Source organism: Zeus faber (assembly GCF_960531495.2).
Source record: "Zeus faber genome assembly, chromosome: 14".
Taxonomy (NCBI): domain Eukaryota; kingdom Metazoa; phylum Chordata; class Actinopteri; order Zeiformes; family Zeidae; genus Zeus; species Zeus faber.
This window is the reverse complement of record NC_137200.1, coordinates 19,414,698-19,428,076: the sequence shown is the minus strand read 5'-3', so window position 1 is coordinate 19,428,076 and position 13,379 is coordinate 19,414,698. Positions and strand designations below refer to the sequence as shown.

The following is a 13,379-nucleotide window of genomic DNA, read 5'->3' as shown; positions in this document are numbered from 1 at the left end:
ACCATCAACATCAACATGAAGGGGACCTGTGTATAGCTTTTCCAATAGATGCCCAACATCAGCAAAGTTTTAATTGAAGGCTATAGGCAAATCTCAATCAGTGCAGAAATCAAGCAGTCACCATATTTTATATGTTTATGTAGGGAATTAGTGTTTTTGTTTTTGTTTGACTTCACTGCTGTCCAGAGTTTTGCCTGCTTTGATTAGGAGCTAGAAATTTGGCCTGCATAATAATTCGATTTGGCTTTTCTCACTTTTCTCACATTTTTTTCTAAATTTCCTAAATGATAGCCAGTGTAAAGGATCCCCTGAGTGTCTGTCACGAGACCAGGCACTGTTCCTCTCCATTAGCAAAGCTGACAACTCGTGTAAAAACCAGGGTGTTACTCTGTCTTTTATGTCTTAAATTTTTTTGAATGGTGCATGTTTATTAACAACTGAAAGAAGGTTTTATGAAAAACTCCAGTGCATGTCGCTGAGGTTAACCTCAGTTAAAAAGGCTTGGTTACTAAAATGTCAAAAATTTCCGTTTGTAACCATGTGAGATTTTATCTTCTTTAATCGTATTTCTGATACAGTACATGCAATAGGGCAATGATCACTAATTCCTAGCTCGACAACACCACAGGCAATCATTTTGTCAACCCTATAGGAAAAGATAAAATCAATTATAACCTAGAAAAATCTTTCAAATTTGGTCTAGTGGGTTCTGTTATCAGTTGGGATAGCTAAGGCTACCACTAACCTCCTTAAAATAATCTGATGTGTCATTCAGCAAGTTCAGGTTGAAGTCACCCAGTTCCCAGTCACATCAGTTCAACATGGCTGACTCATACATGAGAGTAACATTTGTAGCAGGTTTGACGAGAGTATCTTGGATGCATCCGTATTTAGATAAACCCCATCCAGTTTAATCAATGTTTGTCTGTCGTAAAATAGATGAAAATTGTCAATGAGGAATCTTCCAGTACATGCAATAACTTTTTAGCCAGAGGTGTAGCCAGCAGAAAAGGGACTCAGTGGACCTGAGATAATGAAGTTCTTACCGGTATTCTTGAGAGTCTCAAAGAGTTGACTGAAGTCCCTCTTTCATAGTTTAGATTTTTCTGCTCTCATTTGCTCCAGCATGTATCACCAGAGATTCAATGTGAGGGACGTTGTGCAGAATGCGTGGTAACTGCTCGCACGTGGTTTTTATCCGCCACTGTAGCACCAGAGAGGCACCTGGTCTCACATCCCCTCACAGGCACACTATGGAGTCACCAACAATAAGGGTAGCAGTGGCAGGAACAGGAGCGTCAACAGCAACACCAAGTAAGAGGCCAGGAGAGAGCCGCTCCCCATCCTCCATAGACTGCCCTTCACCAGCACCATCAACAGTCGCACAACCCCTGATAGAACCAGGGGTGCGAGAAACACCACCAGCAGCAGCACTGGCACCATCAGCAGCCCCGACGACGGTGGAGACAACGACGGTACCAGCAACCGCTGCAGCAGGGGCATCAACAGGGACCGTGGAACCTGGCCAAACCAGGGACGCCGACAGAACTCCCACCAGCAGGATCAGCGACAACCAGAAATATCCAAAGCAGCAGCACCAGCAGAGGCAGCAGCAACAAGCAAGCAAGGAGCCCTTGTCATGACATGTCCATCTGCTCCAAGCTTGTTCCACCTTGCCCACTCGCTACGATAAAACTGGTTTATTTTCAACCCCAATCGCCAGTGTCTCTGTGTCAGAGGGCCCTGAAAACACCACTCGGGTGGCGTGTGGCAGGGGGAACCGCAACAATGTCCAAGATTCACTAGTCACTATCATGCAAAATAGGCTTGTGCCCCCCCTAAAAATATTAGGACACTTTAATTATAACGATACATAGCCTAACAAATAACACTGTTATCATGATCAAAACTGTAAAAAGTTTCATACACAAAAACAAAGAATGTAATACCAGTGCTGTCCTCGTAGACCACGGTCAGCTTCTTCCACTTGAAGAAGGTGACCACGTCCAGGATGGCCCGGGCGATGGCGGTGTACTCCGGGTAGAGGTTGATGAAGAACGTGTCCTTGTTGTCGACCGACGGGTGTTTCCAACGCGTCTGGATGTGCGGAACTTCCATGGCGTTGCAGACCGACTGGACGGCGCTGACCGAGGAGCTGTGGGACGGGCCGAACACGGCCACCACGCCCAGGGCGAGCTGGTCACAAACTGGGGGGGGGGGGGGTTGAGGAATACGGTTCAACTTTATGGAGCGGTTTAGCAGACGGGTTTAATCTAAATCAGGACTAAGATAATACTACTTAAAGCAACACTATGTCATTTCTTTTTACCTTAGAATAACAGCTTCAGAATCATTTCGATCAGGGCGGTTTCTTGCTAAAGCATGGGGCACCTGAAGCCTGTGTAATGGCCTTATTTATTTTATTTATTGTTTTTTTGTGGGAAAGGGATCTTTTTCTGTTCAGTATTCATCAGTTGCAATCACTGCCTTAATTTTGTTTCCTTTAAAATAAACATTTGAAGGAAAATGCAGATTGGGTAAATCCTGTCAGTTTTCAGGCGTTTCTTGAGGGGATCCCCGGTGATTACCATTTATTATCATTTTATGTAGGTTTAAATTGCTGGGGTCAACTTAAGATGTTTGATTTGAATTTGAGAGCTTTTCACGGATCCAGTCTCTTTTCCTGTTTAGGGCACCAGATTGATGCATGTTACTGTTAAATGCATACCCCCAGACCACCTTAGAGAGTTTGGAATCCCTCCACCATAATTTCCCAAATCAGGGGCCCCCAAACAACATTTTGCATAGGGCCCCCAAAAAGCTATATGTAAATTCTGTGTTCCGCTTTGAAGCCGCAGGAAAAGTGCGTTACGCTTTACGGCACAATACATCACTTGCTTAATGACGTTTGGGTCAGTGTTTCTGTCAGCCGTTAATAACCGCTTTTTTTTCCTGGTAAAATTTATGTAAAAAATCAAGAAAAATTATTAAAAAAATTATAAACTTGCCGGTCAAAATGTCCGATAATAATGCTCACACAAAACGTAACTGCTCCACCTCCCTAACGGCGCGGGCGAGACGGGCCAGCGGTGCGCCCGGCACCCGCAGGGCCGGGATCCAACCTCACCTCAGCTGGCGTGCACCAGCCTTCACTTTCAGTGCGTGCTGCCCCGGTAGACAGTCGCACCGGTAGCAGGGGGCCCCATCCCTCCCACCGGTGGGAAAGGGTGCAGCAGGCACTTAATCAACTGCGCCAGCGTGCAGCGAGGTCCATGGGTGTACATTATATCTGCATTTGTAACATAGACTGTTCTTGAAACGTGACGGATGAGGTTCAAATTTGTCCAGTAAAACAAATTCTTTATGGACACTGGCCAGAGTTTTATGACAGTGGTGTAAAAGTGCAATTTGAACTCAGAAACTGGAGGGACGCCAAATACCAAAAGTTACATTGTGCTGCTTCAAATCAATTCAGAATTTACTGAGACTTAATTTAAGATTAATTAGATCCAGACTAGGAGGTCCTACACTAAGGTGATGAAGGACTAGTCAACTCCTTCTGTCTGCTCTTGGTGCTGGTCTTAGTCCAGATGATCCATTTCCTCTATTGTCAAGGTCGACCTGGAGGCCCCACGTCCATTAATCCAAAGATAAACCTGCCTCTGGTCAGGTTTCATTGAAACCTTCACTTAGACCTAGATTAGTATTAATCTTCCTTCTGGAAATCAGATTATTTCAAACCAACACTAGAGGGCCAGTCTGAGACAATTTTAAACCATGACTGAGAAAGGCCGTTTCAGTTAGTCCAGATTAAAAGTGTCATTTAGTCTAACATTATCTGTGTCCACAAAACCTCCCCTAGGTCATATAATCCAAAGGTTGTTTATTTGGAATGTATGCCCAGGTGGAAAAACAAAACAAAACACAGAATAGATAGATGAGATTAGATAAGCGGAAATTTGCCTCGCAAAAAGAGTAGAATATAATGAAAAATATACAATTTTGGCATGGGTGCATTTCGGGTCCAGAAACTGAGAGTCCTGCCATGTTTTGTTTTTGGTCCAACCGCGCACAGATCCAGCAACCCCTTGGGTCGTTGCCAGTGAGCAGGGCAATTCCGCTCCGGGATTTAGAGCCACACAGTCGGCTCTAAATCCCGGAGCGGAATCCCCCTTTGAACGCCGGATTTTTCCGCCTCTGCTCTCTCTTGGCCCCGTAGCAGAATTACATTGTTGTCAATGCATGTGCGTCGTGGCGTGAGGAACCTCTGATATAATCGCCCCCATCCCTCGCAACACCTTCTTCACGAGGCCGAGGAGATGCCTGGCAGCTGTGTTTATGCCCCGTGCCAATGGAGTGCTTGAGGACCAGGATTAATTCTTATGTCAAATTCAGTTTAGTGGAGCTGGCCTCGGTGCTGAACTAAACTCAGGTGCGTGTCGAATGTGGGTTTTTTTTGTTTTTGTTTTTTTTCCCCTCACCCCTCCGGGAAGCCTCGAAGCCATCGAAGAGGTTGATCCTCTGGATGTCGTACGTGAGCGTGGTGTTGGGCATCAGGGTTCGGTTGCGGTTGATGTTGGTCACGGCGAACTTGAAGGCCAGCTCGTCCATGCTCACCAGCTCGCTCTCTCTCGTCTCGAAAATGCCCCCTGCAAACGGACGTGGTAGATGCTGTGCGTCACAACACGGATGGATGCCTCCTTCCGTCCCTGACTGTACAGTTCTTTTTCGTCCCGTTAGGAACTCACGCATCACCGGGCCCCAGTGGGAATTGAACACCCAATCTTAGCAGGCGTCAGCTTCCAGCCCAACGAGCCCCGTGTGGAGAGAAATAATGATATAAAGCAGATCAAATCCACCGATGGGGGAGTTAAAAATAAGCAAGAATATTTTTTTTTGAAGATGCGACTGATCTTTGAATAAATTGAGAGGAAGTATAGGGGAGCAGGAGAAAATGTCAAAAAAACATACAGCCACCATAATAAAACATCCAGATATGCACCAGAAAGGGAAAAACAATAAAAAAAAAAACCTGGTCGCAATGATGAGAGTGACTCAGTGAATAATGGTTTGTGTGGAAAGGTTTTAAGCTTTGTGGAATCTGCAATTACAGTATGTGGGGGCTATATTTGGAGTCCTGATTGGAATCAACGGAGGGCTGCCGGACCGCAGAGAGGTCTTACAAACAGGATTCCATGTCCACACCACACGTCACAAAGGCTCGACACTGAACATCCAAGATCCAAAGAAATGAAAGTCCGATCATTTCGCCTTTTCTTTCACCAGGAGGCGGGAAATTACGAGCGGAATCGGCGGTGTCTCGGCTGAACATGTTGACGCACGTTAACGAACCCCATGCCCGAGCTACCCTCGCCGTGCGGCGACGAGGTGCATTGAAGGGAATTAATTTAGCACGGGTAGGTTTCTGCAGAACCGTGCACGAGTGCCTCCCGGGAGAGCGGGTTCAAACGCATAATGTGCCATCACGTATACAGAAAAAAGGTTATCGCTGCTAAATCCGACTCTCCACAACAGCCCCCAAGTCTATTTAAGTGAACTCCCGCCAAGCGTTAAGACAGACGTGGAGCACAAAGTAAAACTGGACTGTCATTTCCAACTGAGCTGTGGAGAGAGAAAAACCTGCAATAAATCAACTGCTACATTAAAGCTTACGTATGTTTTTTTACAAATACAACAATATATATATATATATATATATATATATATATATATATATATATACATATATATATATATATATAAAGCACAGTGTGTGCTGGAACATTTAAGATGATGTTCATTACACTCATGCACATTCCTACAGTACTTAAAAAGTAGATGTAGATGAAATATAAAAATATGAAATTTATTTTGTCGTGTTATTTTCATCGAGGCATCAATCATCTTGACCCCTGCATTGGGAATGATCCAAAATCTAGAATGCATGTGCATATCCCACGTTGTATTAGAATGAGGACGGAATTGGGCTTTTTCTTATATACTGACGACGAGAATAACAAATTAAATCCGAGGATTTTTTTTTTATCCGAGGTTTTTTTTTTAATTAAAGACAAAAGTCAAAACAAAAGCTAATTTTAATATGAGGTCCTTTGTAGACCAGTTAGAATTGAAGTAGGAGCGAAAAAGAAGAGTAATGAACGACTGAGAGATTTATTCGTCTGCTCGTGTGGGAGGAGGTTTAGCTCAATGAAGTAATAAATAATAATAAAATAAAATAGACCTGTCTCTGTGCCAGCCTGTCCTGCCATCTTGATCAATCTGTTCAACATCACTAGAGAGATAAAGAAAAGTTTTGGTGTGTGTGTGTGTGTGTGTGTGTGTGTGTGTGTGTGTGTGTGTGTGTGTGTGTGTGTGTGTGTGTGTGTGTGTGTGTGTGTGTGTGTGTGTGTGTGTGTGTGTGAAGGTGCATTTTATCATTTAATCTATCCTTCACTAATCTTTTTAATAACAAATCGTCACAATTTACATCTGCCACGTATCATTTCAGCCCCGTTCGGCTGTTATGATCACTGCAATTTTAAAATGCCATTTGCCGAACTCTGCACTTTAATTTCACCTGGCCAAATAAATGAACATAGCTTGTAGCACTAAAAGCTTCCATTAGATCCCCAAATAATGACGATTTATTTCTCGGAAAATTGGTCCACCTGGCAGGGCGGAAAATGTAATTGGGCATTTGATGTTGTGGCGGACTAAAGGTCCCCTTTAAAGAGGCAGGAATTAATGAATTAATATGCACCTTGGGCATTTCATCCAGATGGAGCTTGTTTTCCCAAAATGGAAGCAGAACAAAGACGGCCCGCGGGCGGCACGTGATGTGATTACCCAAAACCCTTCCAGGAGAGGCTTGAAGACGCAATGGGGGACAAAAGGCTTCCATTAAAAGTTTGAATCATTTGTATGATGACACCAAGCCTCGCCAGAGCTGGACCCTGTGCATACAGGGCGTGGCGTGGGGCTGGTCCTTGACCCTTTGACAATGGCCAAATAGCGATGGCTAGACGACTGGGTCAGAGCATCTCCAAAACAACAGGTCTTGTGGGGTGTTCCCGGTATGCAGTGGTTACTACCTACCAAAAGTGGTCCAAGGAAGGACGACGGGTGAACCGGCTACAGGGTCATGGACGTCCAAGGCTCATCGATGCACGTGGGGAGTGAAGTCCAGCCCGTCTGGTCCAATCCCACAGAAGAGCTACTGTGGCACAAATTTCTCAAAAAAGTTAATGCTGCTATGATAGAAAGGTGTCAGAACACACAGTGCATCACAGCTTTCTGCGCATGGGGCTGTGTAGCTGCAGACCTTTCAGAGTGTCCATGCTGACTCCTGTCCACCACAACTGGACCATGGAGCAGTGGAAGAAGGTGGCCTGGTCTGATGAATCATGTTTTCTTCTCCATCATGTGGATGGTCGGGGTTAGGGTCTGATCCGATGGAGCATCTGTGGGATGTGCTGGAGCAACAAGCCCGATCCATGGGGGCTCCACCTCGCAACTTCCAGGACTTAAAGGATCTGCTGCTGACGTCTTGGTGCCAGATTCCACAGCTAATGGCGACCATGTATTATTAAGGCACAACCCCGATTACAGTAATACATTGTGTGTAATCTATATATGTTATTTGCTCTCAGATCTTACAGAACGGATCTTTATCTCAGTAGACTTTCAGATTAAATTAAGCCTATTTTTCAGTTTACAAATAGTTAAATTCTCACAAAACGTAAGAATTGGATAGGAGGGTGGATAAGAGTAGAGCCCAACAGGTGGATGCAGCGGAGGTGGAGGGAGCGTAGCGACACAGCACTCGGATGGTTTTGTTTTTCTGTCTCCTGCTCCAGTTAGAAGCGACTGGCAAGCACGACCACGTCAAATCAAGCGTTTGTTTGTGCAGATGGAGTAGCACATTCAGCGCTCGCAGACAGACAGAGCACGTGGGTGAAGCCGAAGGCAGAGATAGATTAGGGTAAGGTCAGGTTAAAGATAGCGCTCTCATGGCTCCACACCGGGCGTCGGAGGAGAAGGGCGGTGGCGGCGGCAGGAGCGCACACCGGAATCGATAATCTATTTGTTTAAATTTCACTCTGCTTTCTGTGTCTGGCCACGCATGCGTGTGTGTGTGTGTGTTTGTGTGTGTGTCTGTCTGTCTGTCTATCTATCTATCTATCTATCTATCTATTCATCAATCTATAGATCTATCTATCTATCTATCTATCTATCTATCTATCTATCTATCTATCTATCTATCTATCTATCTATCTATATATCTATCTATTTGTCTGTCTATCTATCAATCTATCTATCTACTGTAATATAAAATTATAAGATCTAATCTAAAAGTGAATTAATAAATATGATCATGAAAAATGTACTTAAACAAAACAATGGTACAATAATGAATGAATGGATGAATGAATGAATGAATGAATGAATGAATGAATGAATGAATTAATTAATAAAGGCAGAGATTTCCCTCCAAGGATGAATAGAGTCCACGGAGATTAATCTAAATCTCGGGGGTCAAGTAGGAATAATGTCAAAAATGTATTGGCAGTTTTGAATGTCAGAAAGTAGTTGTTATACCAAGTGTACTTCTTTTTCTCATCCACGGTTCTATCGTCTAACTATTATCTAATTATTACCCTACGCTGTTGATCTCTTGTTGTGTGCCGCAGATGCCATCTTGGCTCTTGCTGTGCACCCCACTATATCGTGGTTTGGTTTGAGTTTCCCGGACTGAAATCTGAAAAGTCTTCGCAAACGGCACATTGCTGTTATTGATTTTGCAGATTATCACGACTAAGGCCAAACTGAAAGCTGTTCCCCCAACTCCCAACTCTCACTTGATTGGACTGATAACAAGAAAGATAAGACTTTTGATGGAAAAACAAAATTTAACACACACACACACACACACACACACACACACACACACACACACACACACACACACACACACACACACACACACACACACACACACACACACACATATATTTGTTTAATCACACACACACACAAACACACACACACACACACACACACACACACACACTCACACACCAATCAGCCACAACATTAAAAGCATCACTAATAACCACTTATATTGTGTAGATCTCCCTCATGCCTCCAAAACAGCCCTGACCCGTGGAGGCATGGACTCCACAAGACCTCTGAAGGTGTCCTGTGGTATCTGGCACCAAGACGTCAGCAGCAGATCCTTTAGGTCCTGGAAGTTGCGAGGTGGGGCCCCCATGGATCGGACTTGTTGTTCCAGCACATCCCACAGATGCTCCATCCATGCGCAGTAAGCTGCGATGCACTGTGTGTTCTGACACCTTTAACTTTTTCTCCAATTTGTGCTACAGTAGCTCTTCTGTGGGATCCAACCAGACGGGCTGGACTTCGCTTAAATTTTTGTTTTTAATTAATTAATAAATCGGTTAATTTGTTTGTATATTTATTTGTTTGTTTGTTTGTTTGTTTGTTTGTTTTTATTAAATTTTTGCAATGCTTACCTTTTTCTTCTTCTTTTTGGTAATCTTCACTCATTTATATATATTTCGGCAACATTTCGATTTTTTTTGTTTTAATTTGAGTTATATGTTATCAACGCGCTAAAAGCTTGTTGGTGTCATTAGGCAGGATAAGATGAGATCAAGATAATCTTCATGGTAAACTGATTAAAGCCACTACCAGCTCTATCGCGGCCACTCCTTCCCCGCTGCTTTAAAAATAGCTCTGAAAAAAAAAATCTACAACCAATGTTTTTTATACCAAAATCTCACCCATTACCCAAGCAACAGACCCGTTTTACACACAAACAAGAAACGCTTTTCCCCCACACAACTGGACATGCGCACTGTGCCCACGCAGATGATTCCGTCCACTGAAACCAGAGGAATTGGCAGAATATGACAATCAAGTGCTCTGTCAGATGAGGCAGAGACATCCGAGCAACAGGTCCAGCAAACAGAAATTCTCAACCCCGGGGGAAGGTCCATATAGAGAAGTATCATCCGCAAAAACAAACAAACAAACAAACAAACAAACAAACAAACAAACAAACAAACAAATAAATAAATGATTTATATATATATATATAAGACATATACCTACCATCTGCCACCAATTTCATTTGACTAATTCATTGACTTTTATCTAACTAGCTCTCTTGTGTTCTCTTCTTTCCTCGCACTTTTATTATTTATTGGCCAGATCGATGGTCCAGAGGTGTTTCCAGTGCTTTTTGGCTGATGGTTCAAACATCATGGATCCTTGAACCATCTCTGATGCCTAATGTGTTGATCGGTTTTCTTGTACCTTTTTATCCATTGATCATGTTTTATATATATATATATATATATATATATATATATAAATATATATTTTTTTTTTAATTGCCACTTCACTGTTCACTTATGTTCATTTTTTGCACAACCCCTTAAAGTCAGCTTTTTTTATGTCGTTCATGCTAAACCAGATGTTGAAACAGAGGTAAGAGCCATGTGGTGCAGCTCCGGGGCCACAGCTTTCCCAAACGAACCGGTTCGGCTGAACTTCGCCGCCGATCCGCCGCTCCAGACGTTATGGTGCGTTCAAAAACCTCGGATCTTTCTCGCGGCCATTAAGAGACCAGTTCTAGATTAAAAAAAAATAATAATAAAAAATAAAAAAAATAAAAAAATAAAGGAACGCTGTAGTTATAGAAGTCGAACCCGAACTACATTATAATAAGAAAACTAGAAAAGCTATTTCAGATTTGTAAAAACCTTTATTATATTCGTGAAAAAAGGAAAATGTGGATTTCACTGTGTCCCCCCCACCCCCCCACCCCACCCCACAAAGCCGCAGTGCTTCTAGTAGTCGAACCTGGACTAGATCATAATAGGGAGCCTGGACAGCTTTTCAAAGCCCATTTCACACCTGCGAAACCTGGAAATCACCTGGAAAAAAAACCAAAAAAAAAACAACCCCCCCCCCCCCCCCAAGTAAAAATCCATCTCCCGAGCGGAGCGTCCAACTACCGTCGGCGGATCGTGCCGCTGGTCCGGCGCGACCGGGAAGCTGGAGTTCACTCACCTATCCTGAGGACCTGCTGGGAGCTCAGGCACAGCTGGGCCAGGAGGCAGAGCGGGACGAAAAGTCTCCCTCCTCTCGCCATGGCTCCCCCGCTCCCACGCTATTCCACCGCGACCGGGTGAAGCAGCTCCCCGCGCGCCGCCCTCGGTGCGGAACCAGTTGCGCTCGCCTCCTCCATCGGGTCCGCTCCGCTTCCCTGCCGCGTCACCCGGTCGCGCAGCCAGTGGGGCTGGCCCCCAACTTTTGCATCTTTCAATATATTGGTATATATATATATATATATAAGGATAGATATAGATATCTATCTATATATATATCGTTTTCAATTTACAAGAACACCGGGAAGGTCTTGCAGGTGTGCAGGGTTAGGAGCGCAAGGCGCAACTGGAGACTCTTGCGTGTGTGTGTGTGTGTGTGTGTGTGTGCGTGCGTGCGTGCGTGCGTGTGTGTGTGGTCCTGATGAGAGGGAAGAGTAATCCGCAGGTTACACACGTGATGCTGCTGGATTATCCTACCGTGTGCCACATGGGGGACCTGGGGTGGATATAACGTGCTCGTCTTCCTGCAGGGACGACTTTCCCTTTTGTGATCCCCGGGCGGGATTCGTGCCCGGGAAGCGCCGGAACTGGGTGGAAGCCAGTTATGATTATGATCATGTGATAAGTTATGATTCGGAGAAATCGCAACTCTGGAAGTTAAGAGGCTTCAAAAAACCGGGCTTCAGAAGTGTCGTTTTGACGACTGGAGTCATTGTGTGGACTGACTTCGCTTCAGGGTCTATGATCCTTTAAAATAACATTATTATAACAAATCTCTCATTTATTATAAAATCATTTATAAAAAAAAAAAAAACATATCAGTATGACCTTCATTGAAATATCGAGACATATAAACAATTTGGAGTAAGCTTGAGTTCTCCCCTCTCTTAAACCCAGTCTGTGGCGCCACCTACTGGAGCAGCTATTCATCCGCCAAAATGTTTATATGGTTTATTCTCTGTTTGTTCTCCTGCTCATACATCCGGATTTTTTTTTTTTTAATTCGTGTTTTATTTATTTATTTATTTTTTTCCATTATTTGGAATGGAATTATTAGTACTCGATTCAACTTTCGATGAGGCAGTGTTCTGAGTCGATCATACGTATTTTCAAATCGAACTAGAATAGGTTTGCGAAAACAAAGTAAGACTCTCTAAGAATTCACGGTGCATTTTCCCAGACCCTTTGCTACATTTTAAAGTGGTAATCCGTTCGATTGTTTTCTCAAAATGTCCCATATTTAATAGCGTACTTTTTATGATAGAAATACAAATATAATAGAAACCGCCATTCAATGTGTTTTGCGTTCTGCAGGTTGCTTGTCCATACGCTGCTCCCATTGTTGGTGGCCGGGTAAATATCGGGCATGTGGAAGAAGTGAACGACGGGCAAGGTAAACTCGTGGTCAGTAAAATGTCGATATGGATGAACGCTAACTTAACAAATGTTTTTATCAAAACCCTTTTTTGTTGTTGTTTTTAGTTTGGTTCCGCTAAGGCTTCTCCTCGGCCAGGTTTGAACTCTTACCATGGAGCCGCCGCTCCTCTCCTTTTGTCTCCGGTTTTTGAAAACACCACAGTGAAACCACGACAAAATTGTTTTTTTCCGGGGTGGAAAAAAAAAATCGATAGAGAAAATCACTGAACTCAAAGTGACGCGTTCTTGGCTGACGGCGGTTCAATCCGTTTCGCCGCTTGACTCACAATGAAAAGCTGCGGCATCTTCAAGCGAATCAAGATTAGAAAAATTTATTCTTCCCGACCACGTAAAAAGAACTGCTAATACTCCACAGTTTAATGTATGAACACAGCTTTAAAAATACAAAGGGGGGAAAAAGGCAAAGGGTTCTTCTCGCGGGGTCTCCCTCCGCAGACCGGTGATTGTACCTCGGGACCTCGGGGGCAAAGGCTAAAAAGGAGATTCTCGTCGCCCTGCACGATGAAATTGAATAAAGCATGATAAGACTAACACAGTTAACAAGAAGAACATCCAGTCCAAGTGTATTAACCGCCGACCTCTGAAGCTCTGGGCCGCAATAAGACAGTGTAATGAAGGGGTTCTAGTGCAGGTTCGACACATCCGTGGAGGTGCACGTGAACGGTGTTCAGATGGGCCCGGCCCGATGTGTCCCTGTGCCGGGAACGATGCTGTGGCATGCCTCCCTCCCCCCTTAGTGGTCCGTGAAAATGATGGATGAGTGTGAGCGGCGCCGAGGAGATTCCGTGTTCAGAAATTCAAAGACCT

At 44.0% G+C, this 13,379-nt stretch overlaps 1 protein-coding gene across 1 annotated transcript in view; it reads right to left on the bottom strand.

The window, feature by feature from the left end:
• The window catches only part of LOC307240590 (glutamate receptor ionotropic, kainate 1-like), a gene marked incomplete at its 5' end in the record, with an annotated part of 33,105 nt that extends 21,926 nt beyond the window's left edge, over window positions 1-11,179 (bottom strand). Inside the window, 3 exons of the mRNA XM_080014415.1 lie at window positions 1,950-2,207; window positions 4,482-4,649; window positions 11,098-11,179. Coding sequence (XP_079870541.1) covers window positions 1,950-2,207; window positions 4,482-4,649; window positions 11,098-11,179 — 508 coding nt within the window. The remainder of the gene's footprint in view (window positions 1-1,949; window positions 2,208-4,481; window positions 4,650-11,097) is intronic.
• Window positions 11,180-13,379: the final 2,200 nt, after the last annotated feature.